The sequence below is a fragment of the Cyprinus carpio genome, chromosome A18 (genome assembly GCF_018340385.1).
Source record: "Cyprinus carpio isolate SPL01 chromosome A18, ASM1834038v1, whole genome shotgun sequence".
Taxonomy (NCBI): domain Eukaryota; kingdom Metazoa; phylum Chordata; class Actinopteri; order Cypriniformes; family Cyprinidae; genus Cyprinus; species Cyprinus carpio.
In genome coordinates, this window is record NC_056589.1 from 12,472,823 (window position 1) to 12,499,393 (window position 26,571).

Genomic DNA, 26,571 nt, shown 5'->3' on the forward strand with positions numbered 1-26,571 from the left:
GATCTGAGAGGTTACCCTCATAAAAATGCAGTGTGCGTTGATGGAGGGGAGGAGGGAGATAAAACATGAAGTGTTCCCAGGCGGCCCTGGTTCTATATTTAACACCCTAGCAACGTCACAGCAAGGGTACATGACAAATTAAACAGAATCTACTTACTCTTGCAATGTGGGCATGAACATAAGCATGTCACCGGTTGTGCATGCCAACAGAAAACGGTGCGTGTATGTATGTGAATGCGTTTCAGAGCAATCTGTGACCCAGAATCCTCTGTGTAGAGCAACAAACCTGACATTAAAATGTCAAATATTCCCAAATGTTATGGTTAATTAAGAATACGTAATCTCCCTGTTCCACTGTGACATCCAGGACTGTGACACTGATGATGCAAGTGGCACTTTCTAAAAACAACTTGTTCTTCATCTTCCTCTCCCAAACAAAAAGAGCAGACATAAACAGAGACTTTGAGGCAAATGTGATGGGACTATTTCATACTTCATGATACAGATTGGGTTATTTGCCTGCCATTTTAGGGGTTACGCTGTCAGCCCAGACCTTATTTCTTCTTAGACACATAAATTCTTGTCTTTAAGGTAAGTGAAGAGCCAGTCAGAAGATAGTGAAGTCAACAAGGGTGCTTAATCTCCAGACATCATTAATTAAATCTGCTTTTGATCTGTAATTTGATGGTTTGACTTCTTAATTAGCCGATCACAATATTTTCCTCCTCTCTCTCTCTTGCTGCACTCTTCTAGTAAGGGTCAGAGGACTTTTTTCATACAGCAATTATGTTCTTAGGTTTTTGACTGCATAACTCTAGGAAAAAGTGTCTGCCATCAAGACAAACCAGTTCAGGGTCTGTGTGTTCTCTACAGCTCTATACTTGTTTGGACAGTTTGCAACTTTTTAATGACAGCACAGTAAGGAGGAAATGATGAGAAGAAGAGAGAATGAGAGACGATGCAAGCCAGATTCAAGCTTAGTTCACAAACAATGGCACCAATGTGGCATAGAACATGTACTTTGTATAATATGTACATGTACCACTAGGCCACATCTCCAGCTGATTAAATCTGGAGAATGAGCTACAATAACAAGTACAATTATCAAACTATAGGAATTACATACTAAATGTTTTACAAAGGACTCTTAGGAACAAATAGAGATTTTGATTTGTTGTTAAATGTTGTTAAAATTAAATAAATCAATAAATCTAAAATATTTAAATTAAAAATACACTAATCAGCCACAACATTAAAACTACTGACAGGTGAAGTAAATAGCAGTGATTGTACTGTTACAGTAGACACCTGTCAAAGGGTGGGATATATTAGGGGGCAAGTAAACAGTCAGTTCTTGAATTTCATGTGTTGGAAGCAGGATAAATTGGCAAGCAAAAAGATCTGAGTGACTTTGACAAGGGCAAAATAGGACAACTTCTGAACTGGCATCAGTGTCATTGATGAACGTGGGGATCGAGGCAGTGTTATGGGAAACCTTGGTCCTGGCATTCATATGGATGCTACTTTGACATCTACCTAAAGATTGTTGCAGATTACAGACACCGCTTCATAGCACTGATGTTCTCTGATGGCACCCACAGCTTGCTGCACTGCAAAAATAGTTCAGGAATGGTTTAAGGAAAATTACAAGGTGTTGTCATGGCCTCCAAATTTAAAATTTTTATATGATGTGCTTAGTCCAGCACATTCCATACAACCTGACAAACCTGATCCATGGAGGCCTTACCTTGAAACTTGCAGGACTTAAAGGATCTGCTGCTAGTATTTTGGTTCCGGATACCACAGGATACATTCAGAGGTCTTATGTAGTCCGTGCCTCGACACATTATAGAGTTGTTTTGGCAGTACGAAGGGGATCTACATGACATTGGGCAGGTGGCCCAATTCATTTTGTGGCTGATCAGTGTAAATTAACATTTAAAACCATATATTTTATTCCTGCTTAAAATGTAGTTAAATGAAACAATAAAAAAGTAAATTATAACAAATAACTTCTAAAAAATTAAATGCAATTGAAAATCTATTTGCCAGTTGATTTCTTTGACAATTTTTCAAATGCTTTTATTTTATTTAACTACATTTTAAAACACTGAATAATAAATTGACATTTAAAACTTCTTAATTTAAATATGATATTAATTTATTTCATCTAAATGCATTTTAAAACATGAATTAAATGTACAGTTCTACATATGCCTATTAATTTGTACATTTAAAAAAAGGGATTTATTTCCATTTGTATACCTGAATTATTAAATTTATTCATTTATTTTTTTTTAAGTGTCACACCTAGTCCTCCATAGTTATGGCATCACTCCTATTTGATTTTTTATGAAATATATTTTCTGAAGCAAGTTATACATTTATAAATGTAAGAGTCTCAAAAGCAACCCTTATTTATATTTTTTCCCAAGGAAGAAAGATATGAAAGATGAGGTTAGAATACTTCCCTTGCATAATTTCTGATTTATACAACCACTGTCTGTTTTAAATACATATTCATAAATAGGATCATGAAATCTACAGCAATGTCTCAATTTCTCCTTAGTACCCTCTATCTGTTCCCAAAAAATTTTTTTTTTTTAAATAAAGATATTCAAGTGTTTAAAATATATTCCATGACTCTTGCTTATAATACATAGGCTGATTAATATTAAATAGATAGCTGACTGAAGTCTCAAATTTTATAACACATTCACCCTCAAGGACAAGCTGACAAGCTCCCATGGGTCTGCACTGGCTTACGTCACCAAAGCATGACTTGGAGGATAACCACAAGGGCTGACGATGTCATTTGAGACAGTGCCTCAAAGGCACAGCAGCCCATTTAAGTCTAAGGGTTTTAAGTTAAATCATGACTGACATTATAAGTACACCACAGAGAGAAAAATAAAATAAATATGAGCTCTTTCAGGGGTATGAAAGTAGGTTATAATATTTGAGTGTTATTTCTCATATTTGAGGATTCGGACTAATTTTATCCATGCAGAGTATGAATATGTAGTGATATGAAAAGTATGTGAATGTGGTATTGAAAAAGAGAGATACCAAACAGAACTGTCTTTTATCTCCCCCTCTCTGACATATCTCTGCAATCACGTGACACATGTGCCAAATTTTTTCCACATAAAAGAGCTGACTGTAGGAAGAAACTGTCCCAGAATTATAAAGAGAAGCATGGGAAATGGGAGTTCATGTCATGTCAGTTAGAGGAGAGGAGAGGAGAGGAGAGGAGAGGAGAGGAGAGGAGAGGAGAGGAGAGGAGAGGAGAGGAGAGGAGAGGAGAGGAGAGGAGAGGAGAGGAGAGGAGAGGAGAGGAGAGGAAGCTCCGCTAAGCAGCCGTATTAGCACACATTTCATGCCAACATGTTTCTGCTTTATAGGAGACTCACCATCTGTCCCTGATTTGGCCAAGTCACATGGACACACACTCACATACACACCAAAAAAACAAAAACCAGCCAGGTGTACAGGGAAAGCACTCACATCTTCTTTCATCACGATGTGTCTGATCAATGCTACGATAAGCTCCAGGTTGATCTTGTCATCATCATCCATCATCTCCAGCGCATCAATGGTGCTGTCTGAGTACCTGCCAATCACACAGCACACAAACCAAACCACATCAAATCTCACTGACTCAAGCACTGGTAAATATTTGCTTTAAGAATTCACCTTTATAAGCTCCAAGACAAACATCAACACAATCTAACATCAGCCTCACCAATAGTTTTATTTTAAAAATGCACTAACCAACTTTGCCATAGTAGCTGACATGCAGGTTTGTAAATCTAATGCCTCACCGTAAGGTAATTTGTCAAGTAGTTCATTAACTTTAATGTGCTTGTACACTGGGCCACTATGAGATTGTTTATCAAAAAAGACTGACCGATCTCTGAGCGTACGGGCGAAGCATGGCCAGCTCTCGCGGTATTCAGCCTCTTTCTGTTCTTTCTCTGGTCGTACATTCTGGCCGTGCATAAATCCTCTCCTATAGCGAGGTCTGCGGTCCTGATGTTGTGGCTTGAACCTAAAAACCAAAGTTAAATCCTCCAATTAGAAACTCCTACTGCTAAATTCAGTCAGTCAAGTTCACTTTAGTGCATCTACTGCAGTCACTGCGCTACAACATGATGGGAAAATCTAAAATGGAGATACCAGCCTAAAAGAATAATTCACCCAAAAATGCCAATCCAAAAAGACATGGTCAGTACAAAATGTAAAACTGTATGGACAAGAGCCATTTTTTAATTTTTAATTGGCATGTAAACACCTTGGATCAGCTTGAACCATTTAAAACTACTATCTTAAGTTGGTTTTAGCTGGAACCAGCAGTGCAGTGAATTTGGTATAAAATGCACACTAACATTCAGATAATTTGAAATATTATTACCATTTAAAATGACTTTTTTTTCTATTTTAATGTTTAATATGTACTTTATTCCTGTGATGAAATGTTTTCTCAGCAGCCAATGCTTCAGTGTCAAATTATCTTTCAGAAATCACTCTATTAAGCTTATTTGGTGCTCAAGAAACACTTCTTATTATTGTTTTACTGTTGAAACAGTTGCTGCTTAATATTTTCATGGTAATTGTGATCTTTTGATTAATTTGATTAAAATGTTTTACATTATTCAAACATTATAAATGTCTTTACTGTCACTTTTAATCAACTGAAACCTTGCTGCATAAATATATGAATTTCTTTGAATTTCCTGCTGACCCCACATTTAAGAACAACACTGTATTTTGTAAATATTCCACAAAACTGTAAATGAGCTCACCTAAGTAATTCCACCACATCCTCCAGTAAGTACTCTTTCACTGGGTATGTGTATCCAGGAATATGGATCATGGAACAGTTATCTGTAAGAGTAAGAATCTGCCGTCTTCAGTGATACCCATAGAAACATGCATGTTCCTTCTTGCATGGTTGGATTTCCATTAATCTGACCCCCCCCCCCCCCCCCTCCCCTTGAATGCTAAAGCTATTATTCTGGTCATTAACACTATGCTAGTCATACTGTGTTCCTTTGAAGAGTACAGAGAGCTTTATTAGATATTTACATATTATACATGTTATATTATAAACAGATAGTTAAACAAATGCTGCAAAACAGCAGATCAATCAATCAAATATCACCTAGCATGATATTGTCATTTTATTTTCATTATCATTATTTGAAGACGTTATGTTATTTCTCTTACTGAAATATTTGCTGAATTTTTCCGCGTTAAGCGTGGCACTCATGAGGACTACTTTTAGGTCCTCTCGAGCAGTTAACAGGTCCTTCACGATGCTGAGAAGAACATCAGACTGAAGACTCCTCTCATGAATTTCATCCAGGATCAGATGACTTACGCTTGAGAGATATCTGGGGGAAAAAAATCATAATTTCAACACAGGACAGACTTTCCATATTTGTGAATGGGTGAGAAGAACTAACTAGAGCAGAAAATGAGAACGATTCCTGAAGCCCTGATGCTCTGCAGCTACCCACTCATAATCATTGTTAAGCCACACATTCACGGATATCGCAAGAATCGAAAAGAATTTTCATATTAGTTACTTGGTCATAGAGACAGTATTCAAGCCATTCCTGTAAGATTCTGTATGATCAGGGCAATTTTAGAGTCGCAGCTGTTAGTAAACATTGTTGTCAATCCCAAACACTGATTCTGTAAACGTAGTGACAGCATTCAGATCCCTAACAGGCTTTTATCTGGGACTTCTGTGTGTATGAATATGTCAGCAGCAAAACAGAAGGGATCAGAGAATGAAAGAAAAAATAAAAACACGACAGTGCATAATGCGTTTTCCATCTGGGTTGCAGTAAAAGCTGTCTGAGTGGATGAGTCAAGCTTAGAGGCATGGTGAACAGTACTGTAGGCATCTCCCCTCTGCAGCCGCTGAAGCACAGCTGATGTGAATGAGTCAGTCAGTGATACTGAATGTATGTGCAATTATCAGGTTCATATTCATTGCTACGCAGATGACACCCAGCTCTACCTTTCTACCAAACCCAACTCCAAACTCCCACCATCCTCCCTCACCAATTGCCTCCTTGACATAAAATCCTGGTTTACTTCATACTTCCTCAAATTAAACAGTAATAAAACAGAACTACTTCTTGTAGGCACAAGCTCAACATTAAACAAATTTAAGAATTTCTCTAATCTCATTGATAATTCCTTCATCTCCCCCTCCCTTCAGGTCAAAAGTCTGGGTGTCATCTACGATAGCACACTCTCTTTCACCTCTCATGTTAATAATGTTACCCGGTCTGCTTACTTTCATCTTGGAAACATCAACCGTTCACATCTTTCCCTCACGCCTCACTCCACTGCCATTCTCGTTCAAAGTCTAGTCACTTCTCGTTTAGACTATTGTAATTCTCTTCTGTTTGGCCTCCCACATAAAACCCTCCATAAATTACAACTGGTTCAAAACTTAGCTGTCCGTATTATCACTTGCACCCCTTCTATCCATCACATCACCCCCATTTTACAACAGCTTCATTGGCTCCCCATTAATTACCATATTAACTACAAAATAATTTTTAAAGCCATTCATAATCTCGCACCTCCATATCTTCTTGACCTCCTCTATACTGCCACACCCGCTCACATTGTGTTTTGAATTGTATTTTATCTGTTTTTTTGTTTGTTTTTTTACATAAATATTGTGATTGTTTTGTTAATGATGTACTGTGACCTTGAGTGTCAAGAAAGGCACCTATAAATAAAATGCATTATTATTATTATTATTATTATTATTATTATTATTATTAAAGTGAATGAGTGTACCCAACACAAAACATACATACATATAAGTGAATGAGTGTACCCTGCACACCAGCTGTGTCCTGATTAAACACCGGCTCCTCTCACAGGGTAAAGAAAAGTCAAATCAGACAGATAGAGGATGGGGGGGGGGAGGTTATGAAACAGCAGAAGGGAGTGGAGAAAAGAGGTTTAGAACACTTACGGATCTGAGCGGAGCCACTGAAGAATAATGCCCGTCGTACAATACAACACTGAACCTTGTTTCCGTGGTAACCGACTGGAAAGCAGTGCCAGAGGATGAGGGGGGAGAAAAGGAGGAATAAAATAGGAAAAGTCATTTCATTTCGGTTACAATGTTAAAATAAATAAAAAATGTAAAATCATACTACAGACATTAAAAGCAACTCTGTACAATAGTTTGAGATAATGCAATACTTTTAATATAACCGAAATACTAAATATATAAGGCTTAAAGATGCAATAACATATACTATATAAATAAAGATAAATCAATCAATGAATAAATAAATAAATAAATGAATTAAAGTAATCAAAATAAACAAATGAAATGTTTTCAATAATTAATGAAAATAAACAACTGAATGAAATGTATTCAATAAAGAAATTCTAAAAGAGAAAAGAAAAATACAGAATATTCTGGCCACTCTTCTGCAACCTTAAAGCATCTTAATAGTGGTCAATTCAACACATGCCATAAAATATAGTCAAATTTCCTAAGGTCCTCACACAAAACTACTGTATTGCTTCAAAAGACTTTGAAATACAGTAAATGTGTCATATAAACCACATTTGAGATACATTTATAGTGCTTTTGTGAATTTTTCAAAGCTTTGTTGTGATAATTGCATGGAAAAGACTAACACATACTTCAATATGTTTGCTTGTGTTGCACAAAACACACAACATTTGAAAGCCATATTAGTAATCTGAAACAGCACGAGGGTGAACAAAAAAATTATTGAATGATTGAGGTGAACTATCCCTTTAAGAAAAAAAATGTCTCAGGCAAATTATTATTATTATTATTATTAGAACACGGAGCAAACAGGAAAAAAAACAGCTTAATGAGGTTTGTGTCAGTAATTCAAAAAAACAGCTTAATGAGGTTTGTGTCAGTAATTCATATGAATTTTCTATTTTACATAATAACACAGATAACAGTTCATAAGACTTCAGAAGACTGTGCTAAACCTCCTCACCTGCTCCCACAAACTGACACACACCAGACACTCGCATTAGGGAAATAGGGAAAGGTGTCTGGGAGTGCCAAAGGCTTTAGATTGATGTACAAGTGAGGAAGAGCAGGCAAAAAAACACACACACAAAAAAAAATAAACCCGGAAAAATTAGAGGTCCTGCACATACACATCTGTAATTCTCTTCACCTCTCTCCTCCTCAATTTTTTCTCTCACCCTCTGCCCTTCCACCTTATTCTCTCAGGTCCAGTACTCCACACTTCCTCACCACAGCAAGACAAGTTTAATAACCTATTTCTCTTCTCCCCAGCATTCCCATCCACACCTTTTCACATTATCACTCCATCTCTTCTCTTAAACTGAACTGAGCTGGATGATGACATCACTGAATTCAATGATAAACTGCCTTTAACTGAAAATTGAGTGTTTACTATTGTAATTTTGCATTATTGACACACTTTTTTTTCTTATTCAGTACTGTAAAGTGCTTTGACACAATCTGTATTGCTAAAAGCACTAAAAGTGACTTGACTCTTTCGGCACAGCAGAAGCAACCGATTCCCCACTGACTCACTTCTAAGAACCCACCATTCTACCTACTTTTATTCTCTCGCCTTTTGATGACAACTGATGAGCCGAAGTCTTCATTCCCTTCGCTAACTCCTGTTTCACTAATAGTAGGGTCTTTTCTAAATAAATGTGACTGTACTGATGCGTGTTGAAGCATCAAAGTTTTGGAGAAATAGACTTTCATTGGAGGGACAGAAATTTAATTTAAATCTTAAAGGGGTCATATGATGCTGCTAAAAAGAATGTTATTTTGTGTATTTGGTGTAATAAAATGCGTTTATGCGGTTTAAGGTAAAAAAAAAAAAAAAAAAAAAAAAAACACATTACTTTCCACATGCTGTACTTTATTTTTTCTCCTCTATGCCCCGCCTTCTGAAACGCGTCGATTTTTACAAGGCTCATCTCTCTGAAAAGCAAGATGTGCTGTGATTGGCCACCTATCCAGCGAGTTGTGATTGGCCGAATGCCTCAAACGTGATTTCTAGTCTAGATGATTTCTAGTCGTGTTTTCTTTTGGAAGGCAAAAACAAAGTAGTTTCACTTTCTCAAAGTAACAGCTTCACACACCGTGGCCTTAAGTGAGCAGAAGCTGGAGGCCTAGAGTGAGCCCGCGGCCGGCTTGAGTGAGCAGAGGCGGGCGGCTTGAGATCGGTGCGGCAGGCGGATTCTATGAAGAAGTGTACCTTGGTCTAGCAACTACATGTGACGACCCCGGTCTTTCACAGTGAAACACACAGCGTCTATACGACATGGCGGCAACAACAATACTACAACAAGAATAAAAGGTACGCCTTCTTTATTTGCGTGAACATCTGTGTGGCGTTTTGCAAATCTTTCCACATCCTAACGTAGATATGTGGGGGTGTGTTAGAACGAGCCGTTTCAGGGGGGCGTGGACCAGTTAACTTTTATAAAAAAAATATCTCTTTGGATTTGAGACTTTAGTCTTTGCAACTTCACAGATGTTCTTTTTTCACCAAGAGCTTGTAACACTCCAAAGAGAAAGGAACATTTGAAATCGCATCATATGACCCCTTTAACAAATTTCATCAAAAATATTTGTTTTAAAGATGTACAAAAGTCTTATGGTTTCGGAACAACACAATGGTAAGTAAATGATGACATAATTTTAATTTTTTTTCTCTTTAACCCAAAAGTTTAAGAAAAGCAATTGTAATTCTTGCCCAGATGCCACTGATAATAAGAAAAAATTAGGAAAAAAGAACTGAGAGAAGAATAGTTGTGAGATGTTTGGCAGCAAGCTCTAATCAGCCTCCTCTCTTCCCCTTCAGAAGAGCCAATTATCTGCTCTTGGACATGTTCCAGTGACCTCGCTGCTTAATCCACTTTTCTTTCTCGCTTGAATGAAAACACACACACAAAAGAAAAAAAAAAAAACACTAGTCTAAATCTATACTGGGCTGGCACATTTACCCTGCATCTTTCCCTTCCTGACAGGGAGAAATAATATATATAGGCTATGTATATATATAAAAATATTTCAGAACTCAAAACTTGATCCCCTGTCCAAATTAATTAATTAATTAATTGAAACTAAGCTGCATAAATGTCACGCTCAGAAAAACTGGTGAAAACACAAGGATAAATACACACCACTGGAAACATTTTCACATCAACAACACTTCACTAAGTGTTGGTGAACTTGGAGAAAAACACTTTCAAGGAGAAAACTAGGACAGATATTATTACTCCTAAACACAAGATGACAATGCTGTTTTTAGAGTTGGTATTTATTCTAACAATAAGATATGAGGAAAACGCTGTATCTTGGTTGTACCCATCTGAGAGGTATCTCCAATTAGCCTTCTCAAAGTTGAAAAAGTAGATTATTTTAACAAGGTCCCTGATCCTGTCAGTCTGATCTTAACAGCTCAAACAACACATTTTGGCTCAGAACATTTAACAACCCTGTTGTTGGTAGGGGTCGACCGATTATCGGCGTGGCCGATTATCGGCGCCGATATTAAGCATTTTTATTGTTATCGGCATCGGCCATTTTCAAAACCGATTTGCCGAAAAAAACCATTTTATTTTAAAATGCGCGATCTGGCACTGATCCTTCTGCCACCTCAGTCAGAGCGCACCGCTCTGTGGCCTTAGACTAAGCCCCGCCCACACGTCCGTCTGATTTGTTGGGAGTCACGAGCCTGATCAATACGGCTGGCGCGGCTGGAAAATGTTCCGCTCTCACACCGAAAGCACAGGAGCTGCTTCAGTGATCACACATCAATAACTTATCTCTCGAAGGTAAGAATGCAGTAAACGTTCCTGAAGTTGCAATAAATCATACACTGAAGTTGCAAAACACCTAAATATAATCGATTTATGATGACAAAGCGTCGTTCAGTTATTATACTGTGAATTCCCGGTCATATGTCCGTCATTGCAGTGAATGCTTTAAAAGATCATTCGTGCTTTATAGTGAAACTAAAACCTACCGTCTCACCATTCGGCTTAACGTTATATTGTGAAAAGATTATCAACACGAATGAATTCACTCACGTCTGCTGCGGTTTTTTTTTTTTTTGTGTTTCACATAGCTTCACCCCAAAGCTCCGTTCCGTTAGGGGTCGTAGTCAAAAAAAATTGCGCATATTTGGAGAAATATTGCTTTATTCTAACATTTGCAAATAATTTATCATACAGATTCAGAATTACCATTTGCAATTTTGAAGAGCTGAAAGGGCATCAGAGCGCGAGCTTCTGACGCCCTGACGCGACGCGAGCTCCCTATTCCTGATTTAGTTATCTCCGCGGCCCGCGCTCTCTCATTTGACTAATAACCAGGATGGGGGGCAAATTTCCCCCCTTCTGGTCTATGCATCCCTGCCTCTGCTGAATAACTTTTTAGAAGGTGGGGATAAAAAACATCATGCAAACCCGCTCTGACGTCCAGATCTGAATCAAATGATTCGTGATACGCGATCCGGATTTGCAGCGCTTCGAAACAGTGAATCATTTTGCGACGCAATGTTTTAACTGATTCAGAGTTTCAAAAGCTCCGTTGTGTTCTTTGCTCGCTTTCTCTATGTAATTTGTTGTTTGAATAACCGTGGACATTAAATCATTACAATTAATGGGCCTACGTAGGCTTACAATGTTTTTATTAAACTGAGATCACACTAAATACAATTTCCGTCGTATTAAAAACATTTCATAAAATTTTTCAAAAGCATCCCCCCCCCCCTCTGTTTATTTTTACAAATCGCACCCTGCTAATAACCCTATGCTAATAACGTAAATTGTCAATAATCTCACATTGCACGTTTCTGGATGACGCTGTCCTGTATACTTCCTAGTTTGATAAACAGTCAAACAAACATTTTACACATCAAAAAAAAACAAAAAATCACTATTACAATATTTTTGTGTGTGATTTTAATGCAATTCTGGGTTGCAAATAAAATGCTAAATATAACACACACACAAACAATACACACATACATATATATATATAAAGAGAAAAGAGAGAGAGAGAGAGATCCATTATTTGTTCATTTGTTGCTGTTTAAATTTGCTTTTAAGTTTTATTTGTTTTATAGTGATGCTGCTGATGGATGCAATTTTTACTTAGTTTACAGAATGCTGCTGATGGATATGCTTATGTTTGTTGTTATTATTAATATTAATGTTGTTATTATGAACAGTTCTCAGAATTAAAGATGTGTTAAAATAATTTAAAGAGAGTCTTTGTCAGAGGCGTTTTTATTCTAATTTTGACATTAATTTTCATTTTTACACTAGACAACATATCGGTTTCAAAATATTCGGTTATCGGTCTCCTTGATCTGTAATAATCGGTATCGGCCCTGAAAAATGCATATCGGTCGATCCCTAGTTGTTGGACCCAACAGTAAACCTGCAGCCTGTGAGTAAGTGCCGTGACTCATTTCACATGCTAAAAGTCAATCAATAAACAATGTTAACAAAGACTTCTTAAAAGAACAGTAGATAATATAAATAATGCTTTTCTACCCTTCTGAAACACCCAGATTTGAAATCAGAAAATATTATCATCAACACAACACACAATATCAAAAATCAAAATAAACAAAAACTAAAAAACATAATATAAAAAATACAAAAACCTGAAACTGCATTTCATGACCATCATGTGTTTATTCATTAGTTAATCAAGCCAGTGACTTTACAATAAACTTCACACTGTTCCTGTTAATAGAATGAAGACTCTCTTTCATCTATATTCTAATCTATCTATATTTTATATACAGAAAGCGATCAAAGAACATTCGCTTTATAACTGCTGGAGAAGTCCGTTTAAGATTAGCTTGATTCTATCAGTGATTTGATTTCTGCATTTTCACCAAAACTCCTATTGAAATCCATGACACAGTTTACAATGCTCCAAAATCTCTCCAAATCAGCGTAGCACCATTTTGGCAAATCTGAGCAGTATGCAGGCGGCTTACGCTCTTTTGTATCATCCGCGCCAAAACAAAAACATTTTTTTTCTTTATAGAGCCTAAGGCAAACCTAGATAAGAATTTCTGAGGGCACAAAGCATAAATTAGTTAGGTTTCCAGCCAGTTACGAGGGAAAACTTTCTGACAGGCAAAATAATACTTGGGGAAAGAATCTTTCCACCTCTCTGTTAGAAGCTGAGTATAAAAGCACAGCTTCCTTAGAACCAGGATGGTGATTACAAGATTAGGAATGACTCCGATCTGATTCACTCACCACTGCAGACGGATCTGATACCCACAGGACTTCCCCTCTCCCACCGATTCTGCCCGTTCTGCAGCCACCCTCTCTGCAACCTAAGCACAAGTACATCCTCTTAACCTTACACTGTTTTAAAAACAGAAAAATACTTTAGTAGGAACACAAATACTCTATAAAATATGTAGGAAGGGTGGGATAAGCTGTGCTACTTTTTACTTTATGTTTTCCTCTAATCAAAAAATAAAAAAAAAGAAGAGGAAGAAGTTTAATTTTAAATAAATGCTGTTCTTTTGAGCATTCTATTAACCCAAGTTGAAAATGAATCAGAATTTCCACAAAAATATGTATCAGTACAACTGTTTTTCAGAATTGATAATTATAGAAAAAGTTTCCAAATCAGCAGGAATAAAATTACATTCTGAAAAAAAAAATTTAAAATAGAAAACAGTTCTTTTAGATTGTAAAAATAACTTACAATATTACTGTTTTAATTGTGTTTGTGATCAAATGTATGCAGACAGTATCTTGTACTTACAGATATGGCGCTGATACGCCTTGGCTGTGTGCAAACCACCCTGCAGAGAGAGCCCATGCCCCTCTGAATGAAGTCATCAAGGATGAACTGAGTAACCTGGGTGGTCTTCCCACAGCCAGTCTCTCCACTGATTACCAGTACCTGGTTAGCATTGATTAGCCTAACCAGCTCCTACAGTAAGACAAAGACAGAAAAGGGCATGAGAGAACTAAAAACTATAACTTCAGCTAACTATTTTTTCACATTAAAAATAAAGAGTAAAAAAAGATGCAAAATATCATCCATACACATAGAGATACTGTACATGCACAAACAGCAATCACAAAAGGTGACATTTACCTCTCTCATGCCATAGGAAGGCAGCTTCTCTCTGAATTTCTGAAAAAGGAAATGCCACAATAAAGCAAAGTCGTAGGGCAAAAGTGTTTGGGTTTAGTGAAATATATTTCTGTCTGTCTCACCAGCATATCAAGGTATCTAGCATTATCTTTTTTCTTCTGCTTATCTTTCTTTAGCTCCTCATCCAGGGAGGGTATCCGCACAACATCTTGGAATAAGTACTCCAGGTCAGTGTCATTAAGTTCCTCTTTCACACTTGCTCCCAACTCATCCTCATTCTCCTGTTTCTCCTCTTTAGGCTCAATTTTTGGCACTTTTACAATGTTCTGAGGTTCTGGAGGATCATCTCCATCAAAGTAACTGGAAGGCAGACACAATTCTGTTAAATTACCACAATTTTATAATTCTTTGATAGATCTATGATTTCCATGACTATGTGAACCCTGACATGTGTACAATATTGTATTTGCACCTGTGGCCACTGGGCTCCTCCTTCACCCTCCAGTTCTGAGATGTGGAGGGGTGCGGATCTCTGCTTGCATCTCTCTGGACAGAGTTCAGCAGCTGTGTAATGTGCTGCTCTCGTTGTTCATCCATCTGAACAACAGCCCTCTGAAATGACACAAACATTCTCAGACTTTCTCTGTCTTAAAAATCATTTTGATCAAAAGGCTTTTGCTTAAACACTAGAACTAGGAATTGTGCTCAAGAATCAATTTCTTACAAAACTGAACTCTGAATTAAATTCTGAAATTTTGTGTACATATTATTTGCTATAAAAAAGTATTACAAATATCAATATTATGTCAGTCACTAATGTATTTGTAGCTGTCTGACAGCACACTTATAGAACACATTACCAAGTACTCTAATTCAACTAACTTATATTACTTAAAAAATTAACCGCCTCCTACTCACAGATTTCCTCTCTGCCTCAGATCTTTTAATTCCTCCATACTTGGCATACCACAGTCCTATTTCTCGACCCTTCAAATGGGGTGGATGTTTGCCTCTTCCTCCTCCTCCTCCTCTTCGTTCCCCTCCATGTCCCCGCTCTTCCCTTGAGTCCCACTCGGAGTTCCTCGTGTATCCTCCACCTCCACTGGATCCAGCCCCTTCATCCCATCTGGAACCTCCATCTCCGAAACGCCGACCTCCTCCTCTCCGACCACGTCTATTACCATACCCATGATTCATGCCGCTGGACTGATAAAGCACCGGGCAACAATCACATTAACGAGAGCCGCTGCTGTAGTTCTGATGCAGGTTTAAAGATGATAAAGTGTTAAGATTCCACTGAATGTCATTTATTACTCCGTACTACATTCCAACATAACGATATTTTCTCAAATATCTGTACTGTCGTTCATATATGACGAACACGTTTTGGCCGAGGCGACTAATAATGACGTCTTGGTGTGCGATTGGTGCTGGCTGCGCATGCGCAGTAAATCAAAATACCAAGCAGCGCAGCTGTGACATGCTTTTTCCCTCTCATCTCCCAAATCCTAATCAGTTACAGACTTGATGTATATATATATATATATATATATATATAGATATATATATATATATTATACATATATAATATATCTATATATGTATATATATATATACACATATATATACATATATATATATTATATATATATATACACATATATATAATATATATATATATATATATATATATATATATATATAGATCTATATATAAATTCCTGAACCTACACATAGAAGCATGATAAAATGCTAATTTTAGAAGAAAATTTCAAACGGCACTTTTTTGCATCTGAACTCTTCATATTATAAATGTATATATGTATATAACGGCACTTATGAGGCTTATGCATGTATATGTATATCAATATATATATATATATATATATATATGTATATATGTATATATATATATATATATATATATATATATATAATCTATATATATATATATATATATATATATATATATATATATATATATATATATATAGTAATCTTGTCTTGTTTTATTATTATTTCAATTCTTATTCATTTTTTATTTACATTAAGAAAGTTGCTTAATCGAGCATTTAAATATAAAATGAAATAATATTGCTGGTTTCAGCTAGGTTTAACGGGTCTCCCATTCTGACCAGCAGAAAAGTAAGTGATAAAATTAATTACTAATTGCATCATAATACCATCGAAACACTAGAGTTGCATGTTCAACAAAAGGAACAAAGGATGTCCTTTTGTATTGGAAGACCAGTGGCTGCACTCACCCATGTAAGTGACACTCACCCATGTAAGTGACCCATGTAAGTGACTTAGAGACTGAATGCTGCACTCACCCATGTAAGTGACTTAGAGACTGAATGTATTATCCAAGAAGATCACCTCAAACCACATCCTTGAAAAATCCCCAATTTTATCCCACTATCAACTGGCTGCTGGACAGCAAAAATATAAATAATAAAAAAAATAAAACACAAACACCGAAAGGTGCTGTACTCCTAGGAAGGCAATTGCTTGTTTTTTTTTTGCTTTTTTTAGTGTTTGTTTAAGGGCGGAGAGAAGAGGCAGGGATTAACAAAAGCAATGTTTTAACAGAAAGCAAGGAGATTTAGAACCCTGTGCAAACACAGAGTGGAGGACATGGCGAATTCCTTTAAAATATGTATTATCCTCATCACACCCAGAGGAACAAAAAATATATGTTAATATACTGCAAAATATAATGTACGTTCACATATATGGGAAACATCTTCAAGTCAAGTCACCTTATTGTATAGCACTTTAAACAAAACAGATTGTGCTCAGATAAACTTTGATCTTAATTAGCCTAAATGCAAAATGAAGTTAAAGGCAGTTCATCATTGAACCCTGTGAAGTTATTCATCCAGGTTCAGTTGTATCTTGGGGATATCGCGGTGAAATTAAGTTTTCCCTAACTGGAGGCGACAGCGGCAAGGTCCATCGGTGCGGAGGACTTTGGGATCCAGGCTCAGAGCGGGGGTTGCAGTTCTTCCAGACCCTGTCATTCAATTCCAGGCTGCAGTATGTATTAGACCTTTTACATATCACATCAACCCTGTATATGGCTAATATTGAGACAAAAAATATATGTTCAATATACTGCAAAATATAAATGTGAAATATTTTGACATTTAAAAGGGTATATATATGTAATTTGTGGGGTTACCATATATATATATACACATACATACACACAAGTAGTACCATCTTATCACATGTACATCTATATTTTATAAATTACACACAAGTAGTACCATCTTATCACATGTACATCTATATTTTATAAAGTATATTACTGAATATAAAATTATATACACTGTGATAAGTAAATATATTTTCACATTTTACAATAAATGAAAGTGGCAACTCTTTATGAACTATTCAATATATTGTAATATATTTACTCAATATATTATTATGTATATTTTGTAATATAATGTTATATCATTTAATAAATTGATCGTTCATATATTAGTAGCTAAATATATTTTCTTTTCATAAGGGAAGTCTTCATTTTTAAATAAACCTGCACTCACCATTCTCTCTTCTGCACTCTTTGTTGCTCTGTCTGCGCAATGTAGGCTGCCACAAACATACTCGCACATTTTACTTGAATTCAAGAAAGTGTGTAAAGTATCTCCAAGCAAAAATAGCACTGGATATCTGTTTGAAACTAGACGTTTTTGTTGTTGTTTTTTTACTCCAAGGCCCCCACATTGTCCACAACATTCTTCAAATAAAAAGTGCATATTCTTTGTAAAATCTCATTATATTTTAAGATTTTATGAATAGTCTGCCAAAACACTAGCACAGCACAGTTTATGTTTTGTTTTGGATGCTTTTGCCAACTAGACCGACGTACGTTGTTTATTACATCGGAGATGAAATGTCACATCCAAGATGATATCATCGCGCTAATCGGGATCTGGCTAATTTAGTTCTTCAAACGAACCTGTTGTTGATGAGTATGGCTGGATTGAGTTATCTGAGATAATTGCGCGTTCATGGGTTTGTTTTAAAAGGGGTTATATATCGATACTCGAAACCACGATCAGCAATGCAGCGATTGGCTGGCGGCAAGACAGCAATGTAATGACATCAAATAATTAAAAAAACACACTGGACTTTTATAAGGATACAGCCAACAAAACTACATAAATGTTATAATAGATAAATATAATGTGCACTGTTTTTTATTTTATTTACATTTTTTTTTACATAATTCCCAATTATTTATATTCACAGTCTCTAATATTTGTACAGGCTTAACTTTTTTTTAATGTAGTAATTAGCGGTTCATTTAATTTTATATTTTAACAGATTTGTTACATGACAGCATTAATTCAAGTTTCTTAAGGGTCAAGATCATGTTCTCTGCATCTCCTGCTCCATCAAGCCACTCCCATAATAGCTGTCATCACTCAAATTAATGCAGACTCTAAATTATCTGTATAGCATCTGTGTAAGACTCGAATACAATTATGAAGTAATCATTTTATGACAAATAAATCTTTCAGTGAGTAAAACTGGCTGTGTCTATAGTATTAAAGACCACACAACGTTATTATCTTGACATAAATTTTTTAATGATTATTATTTAGTGTCCCTGGTTCAGTAAAATGATATAAAGACAGATTTTGTGATGACAGATGATCAGTAACAGGACATGGGAGATGTAGTGCAGAGAGAATTATCAAAACTCTGGTGATGGAGCCCTCTGCTGGCCCAGAGAGGGAGTTTCAGAAATGCTCTCTGTGACAGAGCCCCCTCCCTGCGAGCGGCTCTGGAAGCGAGGAGGCGGACGATGCCGGGGACTCCCACGGGGTCTGGGGGCCGTTCTATCCAGGTGGTCGCGGTGAAACTCCTCCACCAAATGAGGGTCCAGGATGTCGTCCGCATTGACCCAAGACCTTTCCTCCAGACCATAATCCTCCCAATCGACCAGATATTGGAGAATTCTTCCCCAGGGCCTGGAATTGAGCAGCTCTCGAACCTGATAGGTCTCCTCGCCTTCCACTAAGGTGGGCTGGGGACCCTGGTCCTGTGGCGCCTCCTCTCCCCCCTCACTGGGACCAACAGCAGGCTTCAGCAGGAAGACATGAAAAGTTGGAGATACACGGAAATGATTAGGTAATGGCAATTCAAAGGATACAGGGGTTATTTGTCGAATTATCTTAAAAGGGCCCATGTACCTGGAACTGAGTTTGCGACATGGCAGGCGGAGACGGAGGTCCCGGGTGGATAACCATATCCATTGGCCAGGGGTGTATTCCGGAATGGAGCGGAGGAGTCGATCGGCTTGTTCCTTTTGTCGTCTGACTGCACGCTGAAGTTGATGATGAGCTTGGTTCCATGTCTCCTCGCTCCTCTGAATCCAATCATTGACTGCTTGGACATTTGTCCATTTTCCTGACCAGGGGAATAGGGGTGGTTTATATCCCAGAATACATAGAAACAGGGTTAGACCAGTAGAGGGTTTGCGAAGGGAATTTTGAGCGTACTCTGCCCACATCAGATACCAGTCCTACTGGTTCTGACTGCAATAGGAAAGGAGGAATCTGGTTAGTTCTTGGTTGAGTCATTCTACTTGTCCATTGGATTCTGGATGGTAGCCTGACGTCAAGCTTACGTTTACTTCCAATGCCTTGAAGAATGCCGACCATAACCGAGAGGTGAACTGGGGACCCCAGTCAGAAATTATATTCTTGGGTAAACCATAGAAGCGGAATACAAATTCACACAGATTTTCAGCTGATTTTCATCAGATAAGTGGTGTCCCTCCTAAGAGATGGCCACCAGAAATGATTCTGTAGAAGCTGGACGGTGGCGTTGATTCCTGGGTGGCCTGAGCTGAGAGAAGAGTGTACCTGAGATAGTTCTTTCTTGAAGATTCCCAGGAACGAATAGCTTGTCCTGGGGACATTCTGGTGGCACCTCCAGCTCCTCATTGGCCAGCTCAATCTCAGTAGTAATGTCCCATTGGATGGGTGACAAAATGAGAGATGGGGAAATTATGGTTTCTGGATATCTTGGGGCTGAGATCCTCCTCAAACTGCCTTGAGAGAGCATCTGCCTTGATGTTCTTAGAACCTGGTCGATATGTGACAGTGAATACAAATCTGGAGAAGAACAGAGACCACCTTGTCTGCTTGGGGTTGAGTCGCTTGGCCGTTTTCAGGTACTCTAGATTGCGGTTATTTGTTTAAGACAGTGAATGGATGTTCTGCTCCCTCCAACCAGTGACGCCACTCCTCAAATGCCACCTTCACGGCCAAGAGCTCCCTATCTCCCACGTCATAATTCCTTTCCGCAGCATTCAATTTACTTTAGTATAAAGCGTAGGGATACATCTTGGCAGGCGAGCCCTGACGTTGAGACAGTACGGCCCTATCTCAATATTGGAGGCATCCATCTCGACTATGAATGGTAACTTGGGGTCTGTATGGTGCAGGATGGGTGCCGTGGTGAACCGGAGTTTGAGTTCCTCGAAAGCCTCACAAGCAGGCAGTGACCAATGCAGATGACTTGAACCCCTCTTAGTCATATAAGTGAGTGGAGCAGATACTGAACTGAAGTTTCTGATGAATCTGCGATAGAAATTGGCAAACCCCAGGAAGCGTTGCACATCCTTAATAGTGGTAGGTAGTGGCCAATTCAGTACTGCATCAACCTTGCTCTCATCCATGGCAACCCCCTCTTGACTGATTACATATCCTAGGAACGAGATGGCCGTTAGGTGGAACTCACACTTCTCTGCCTTGGCGTAGAGTTGATGTTCCATTAGGCATTTGAGAACTGCCCTGACATGCTGGATGTGCTCCTTCAGGGTTCTAGAAAAATTAAAACATCATCAATGTAGACTATAAGGAACCTATTGAGCATGTCTCTGAATACGTCATTGATGAATGACTGGATACGGACGGACTGTTTACCAGGCCTAAGGGCATGACCCTGTATTCATAGTGACCAGAGCTTGTGGAGAAGGCCGTCTTCCACTCTTCTCCAGCTCGAATCTGAATGAGGTTGTATGCACTCCGGAGATCGAGTTTGATGAAGAATTTGGCAGTTCTCAATTGTTCTAAGGCAGAAGGAACTAGCGGCAGGGGGTAGCGGAATTTAAGTCATCTTGTTGAGACCTCGATAATTAATGCAGGGGCGGAGGCCTCCATCCTTTTTCACAAAGAAGCCCGCTGAAGCTGGAGAGGTAGAAGGTTGAATGAAGCCCTTCACCAGTTCCTCCTTGATATACTCTTCCATGACCCTGGATTCGGGTTGAGACAGAGAGAATATACAACCCCTGGGAGGGACGGCATCAGGCAAGAGATCAATGGCACAGTCAGAAGGTCGGTGCGGGGGTATTTCGTAGGCCCTGATCTTGCTAAAAGCCTCACATAAATCCTGGTAGACAGGAGGCAGCCCGGGGATGTTTGTCTCCCGAATGGAAGCTGCTCGGAGCGGCCGTGGGGTGATAGCAGAAATACAGCGAGGAAAGTAGACCTTATTCCACTGGATTATGAGCTTCATTCCAGGAGATAGTGGGATCGTGCTTGCGCAGCCAAGGCAGTCCAAGGATGATCGGTGCAGGAGATGTTGAGATGATATAGAATTGGATGGTCTCTTGATGTAGAGCTCCAGTCCTCATCGTGAGTTCTGTAGTTCGAGGAGTTATCTTCCCGCTGCCCAGCGGTCGTCCATCTACCGCCTCGACTGCCAAAGGAGACACACACTTGATTAGGGAGATACACTGTTCCGTAGCAAACTCCAAAGACATAAAATTTCCTGCAGCCCCAGAATCCAACATAGCCACTACTGACACAGTTCTTGGGGAGAGTAATTGTGACAGGGACATTAACACAGTTCTCAGCACTGAGGGCTAAAACGGGTACACTCAACGGGTCTTAGGATCTCGGCGGCTTTGGGATGAACAGGTTGATATCAGATGACCGGGCTCACCACAGTAGAGGCACAACTTCAAAGTTAGAGATGTGGTAAGTATCCACTTGCATGGGCTCAGGATGATCCGTGGTTACTGTTGATAACCGTGGAGAAGGACAGCGTGATTGGAGGAGATTATCAATCTAAATGGTAAGTTCGATGAATTGATCCAAAGATTTTACCTCATCTCGGCATGCTAATTCAGACTGCAGATCGTGACTCAAGCCCCTTCGAAAGAGTACTTTTAAAGTGTCCTCCACCCAGGTGGTTTGAGCTGCGAGGGTTCAAAATGATAGTGCATACTCTGCCACTGATCTCCTTCCCTGTGTTATAGCCAGCAAGTGATCACCCTCACTCCTTCCATCCCTTGAATGATCGAAGACTGCCCAAAAGCATTGGAGGAAAACTTCAAATGATGGAAATGGTGAGCCCCCATACCGCTGTCATCCACTCTAAAGCCCATCCTCTGAGTAAAGAGCAGACAAAAGGAAATCCTCCCCTCCTCAGTGGCGTACAGGGCTGGTTGTTGATTGACAAACATAGTAGACTTAAGTAGAAACCCCTTGCACTGAGTTGGATCTCCATCATATTTCTCAAGAAATGCTAAGCGGGGACTTACGCTGGCATTGGGTGCTGTCGCCGCCATGACAGGGATGTTTGGAGGAGGATTGGGAGGCTCGGCTGATGAGATACACAGTGCTTGCAGCATCCTGACTAATTCCTCTGTGAGAGTGGTGAGTTTCTGCAGCTGGTGTTGGTGAGCAGCTAGCTGAGTTGCCTGGGCTGACAGTTCCAATGAGATATGGTACATCGCTGCTGGATCGTGTATTGGCAAAGTCTTCTGTAATGATTCATCACAACAACAGGAATTCATTAGCAGCTTTATTAGTAAACGTAGTCATACAAGCAGAGGTCAGTGCACAGGTAAGGCAGTACAGTAGATCAGACAGAATCATAAACAGTTACCAAGCGCAAGGTCGGGGCAGGCAGCAATTAAACAACAACGATAATCCAAAGAGAAGTACACAGTCCGAAGGGCAGGCGGCAAAGGGTCAGAAACGATGGCAGACAGGGTAATAACAGAAGGCAGTCCAATGATACAGAAACAAATGCTCAGAAATGTTCACCAAGGCAAAACAAGACTTCGCAGAGAGCCTGAGCGTGAGCCTGCTATAAATAGCCGAGTTAATGAGGCACAGGTGTTCGAGATGATCAGTAACAGGTACGGGGCTCATGGGAGATGTAGTGGAGAGAGAATTATCAAAACTCTGGTGATGGAGCCCTCTGCTGGCAGGGAGTTTCAGAAACGCTCTCTGTGACAATTAAAGACTACACAACATTACTATATTATCTTTTAATTAATTTTTTAATTATTATTATTTTAAATTATTGTCCCTGGATCAGTAGGATACTCTTGTAATAAAGTATTGGTGGTAGCGTACAGACTTTAAATATCAATTCTGCTTAAAAAGATGCAATCTTATCCTGTTTACATGAAATAAGCCTGCTCCCAAGCAGGTCTAAGCTTACGGACCTGTTGCTATGACAGCAACTCCAGAATGAGCTTCGAAGAACCAAACAATCCAAGATCATGCCAAATCGTCAACAAATAATCCAGCTAACTGAGTTAGCGACATACGAAGAACGGGCCCCTGGTCACCCAGCTTCACAACAAAGATTGTGCTAGCTGTCCCGCCTAGTCTAAACTTATTTTAAAACAAGAGACTAATTAAACACACCTGATCCAGCTAATCAAGTCCTTCAGGCTTATCTGAAAATGACTTGGTATGTGTGTTGGAATTAAACTCAGCAGGGCTCCGGCCCTCCAGGAACTGAGTTTGATACATCTGGATTAGAGTGACAAAAGCAGTCTTTTAAAGGAACATGATCGGCAGAATAGAACTGATGGTGGTGAGACTCCTGTCCTCACTTTTTCAAATCAAGTCAAGTAAATTCACCTTTATTTATATAGCTTTTTATACAATAAAGATTGTGTCAAAGCAGCTTTAAAGTGTTAAACAGGAAAAACATGCTGATCATCAAGAGGACAATAGAAAACAGTCAGTATTCAAGTCAGTTCATTGTTGATACAGTGATGTCATCATCTAGCTCAGTTCAGTTCTCTTCCAATAGTGTATGTGAACAGTACTGTCAGAAATTGTGTCCCCAGCTAAGCAAGCCGAAGTCAACAGTGGCAAAGAACCAAAACTCCATCAGTAGCAGAAATGGAGAAAAAAAACCTTGGGAGAAACCAGGCTCAGTCTGGGGGGGGGGGGGGGGGGTGCAGTTCTCCTGAGGCCAGAGGAAACCAGCATGGTGTGGTTTAATTCCAAACTGCAATGCACGTCAAACTGAGCAGAGAACTCATCTGGTTCTCGTGATCTTGTGCCGATAACTGACGAGGTCTTCACAGGGGATCTGTCTCTAGTTGCCCAGACAGCAACATAGTGTTGGCCCAGATCCACACAGGCCAGATGTGGGCCGGATCTGGGCCAACACTATGTTGCTGTCTGGGTGAGATGGTCTCTGCTGACATTCAGGGCTGTAGAGGTCATCTCTATGTGCTGATCCACCATCTGGACTGGATATGGACTGGATCTGGGTGGCTACGGTGACCTTGGAATAATAAATAACCATTCAGGGCTTTATAAGTAATTAGAAAGATTTTAAAATGTATACAATGTTTCATAGGGAGCCAGTGTTAACAGAACCGGGCTAATATGGTCGTACTTCCGCTGGTTGTAGTAAGAACTCTAGCTGCTGCATTTTGGACCAGCTGGAGTTTGTTATGCGTGCAGAGCAACCACACAATAAAGCATTACAATGCACAAACGTGCGTTGAAGTCTGTAAAATCCAATTCCCAGTCCAATTCAATCTAGTCCAACCTTATGTAAAAGCTTCTTCGCACGCTGGCTAACTAGATTTACTCTCCACCCACAGACCAATGGCAGTACTCTGAAGCTTATGTTTTTACATTATAAAGCAGACAAGGGATTTGGGGCCTCTGACATTGATGCCTTTGGCAGGATGTGACAGGCTTTGAAGAGAGAGAGAGAGAGAGAGAGAGAGAGAGAGAGAGAGAGAGAGAGAGAGAGAGAGAGAGTGTGTGTGTCATGTATTTTCACATGTCTGTCAGTGAAGAATTAAAAGGTTTTTTTTTTTTGGAAAGATGTGGTACAGAAGCAGGAAGTTATAGGAACTTGTGACTTGCCTTCACATAAGAAACCATATAAAATGATATAAAATGATAAAAAGTCAGTATGACTGTTTTGTTCCACAAAAGCTTTTTTTATTAATGTCGTGGATCATCTTGTTCGTACTTTTACTCTTTAATCACCACCTCAGGTGTTACTAATTTAACACCCCTATTTTCAGTAGCCTGTAACTCTTTCTCTCACCACACAACATCTCCTGATAGCTTTAGATATAACTCACAGTTAATTCCTTTAAAACACATGTCAGGCAGTTGCCTTGTTTTTGAGAGGGAGGAAAAGATGGGGGGTGGGGTGTCAGACTTCAAAACAGCAGTAGCTGAGATGAAACACAATTGGAGGAAAGAGAGTTTTTATTTCCGTCCAGCGGCTCTGCTGTAAACATAAGATGAGTGACTCCCAACAGCCTGCACAGTCCATGGAGCCGTGGTTATATTTCATACATTTCTGAAAGTTTTAGCGAGTCCTGTGGATAATAACGGTATACTTGTAAGAGTTGAGTCTCACAGGGAAATTTAAAATACTATTAAATTATAATTTAATAATAATCCTATTAAGTTAATGTCAAGGATTCTGAAGTGAAAAATGAAATAGGGGCGATTAGGGCTAGTTGTCACAAGTTTTATAAATATTTCTTAAAGCGTTTTTTTTTTTTTTTTTCATTTGTTTACCCAAATTATTAAAAAAATGCAAAATATATAGTTTTGAGGAATTCTATTTATATTCAAATTCTAATTAAGACAATCTAAAATTAAGAATATTCTAATTCAGACAATTAAGAAAATGATTAAGAACAAAATAAACATTTGTGTACCCTTGTGAAAAAGAAGTCCTTATTATGTAAATAAAGAATATTCTTAAATATAAACCGAATGTAATGTTTTTATGCACTTAATTGTATGTTAATTGCAATTAAATGAAAACTAATTTTAGTTTAAATGCAATTAGATTATTTTTGTGCTTTCTGACCCAAGTAGGAATTAAGTATATTTACATATGTAATTTCATAATTAATTTTATTGTCTTGAAGCATCTATGAAAAACTAAAGTATACGTTAAAGTCATTTCTGTTGAAAGTTGTATGTATTTGACAATATTTGTAATTACACATTTGTAATGATGAAGTTGCAATTTAGTAGGTTTAAAATATATTTATAAATGAAATATCAAATAACACACTACAATTATGTTGATCAACACATTCAAATATAATTTAATTTTTTTTTTATTAA

The 26,571-nt window shown here is 38.5% G+C and overlaps 1 protein-coding gene across 1 annotated transcript in view; it reads right to left on the reverse strand.

Annotated features, from left to right (window-relative positions):
• dhx36 (DEAH (Asp-Glu-Ala-His) box polypeptide 36) overlaps positions 1-15,582 on the reverse strand; it is a 29,882-nt gene extending 14,300 nt beyond the window's left edge. Inside the window, exons 1-11 of the mRNA XM_042775040.1 lie at positions 15,092-15,582; positions 14,646-14,785; positions 14,296-14,533; positions 14,174-14,212; positions 13,835-14,005; positions 13,315-13,394; positions 7,010-7,084; positions 5,230-5,396; positions 4,806-4,887; positions 3,911-4,051; positions 3,508-3,613 (exon numbers count right to left, since the gene is read on the reverse strand). Of these exons, the coding sequence (XP_042630974.1) occupies positions 3,508-3,613; positions 3,911-4,051; positions 4,806-4,887; positions 5,230-5,396; positions 7,010-7,084; positions 13,315-13,394; positions 13,835-14,005; positions 14,174-14,212; positions 14,296-14,533; positions 14,646-14,785; positions 15,092-15,370 (1,518 nt within the window). The 5' untranslated portion in view covers positions 15,371-15,582. The remainder of the gene's footprint in view (positions 1-3,507; positions 3,614-3,910; positions 4,052-4,805; positions 4,888-5,229; positions 5,397-7,009; positions 7,085-13,314; positions 13,395-13,834; positions 14,006-14,173; positions 14,213-14,295; positions 14,534-14,645; positions 14,786-15,091) is intronic.
• Positions 15,583-26,571: the final 10,989 nt, after the last annotated feature.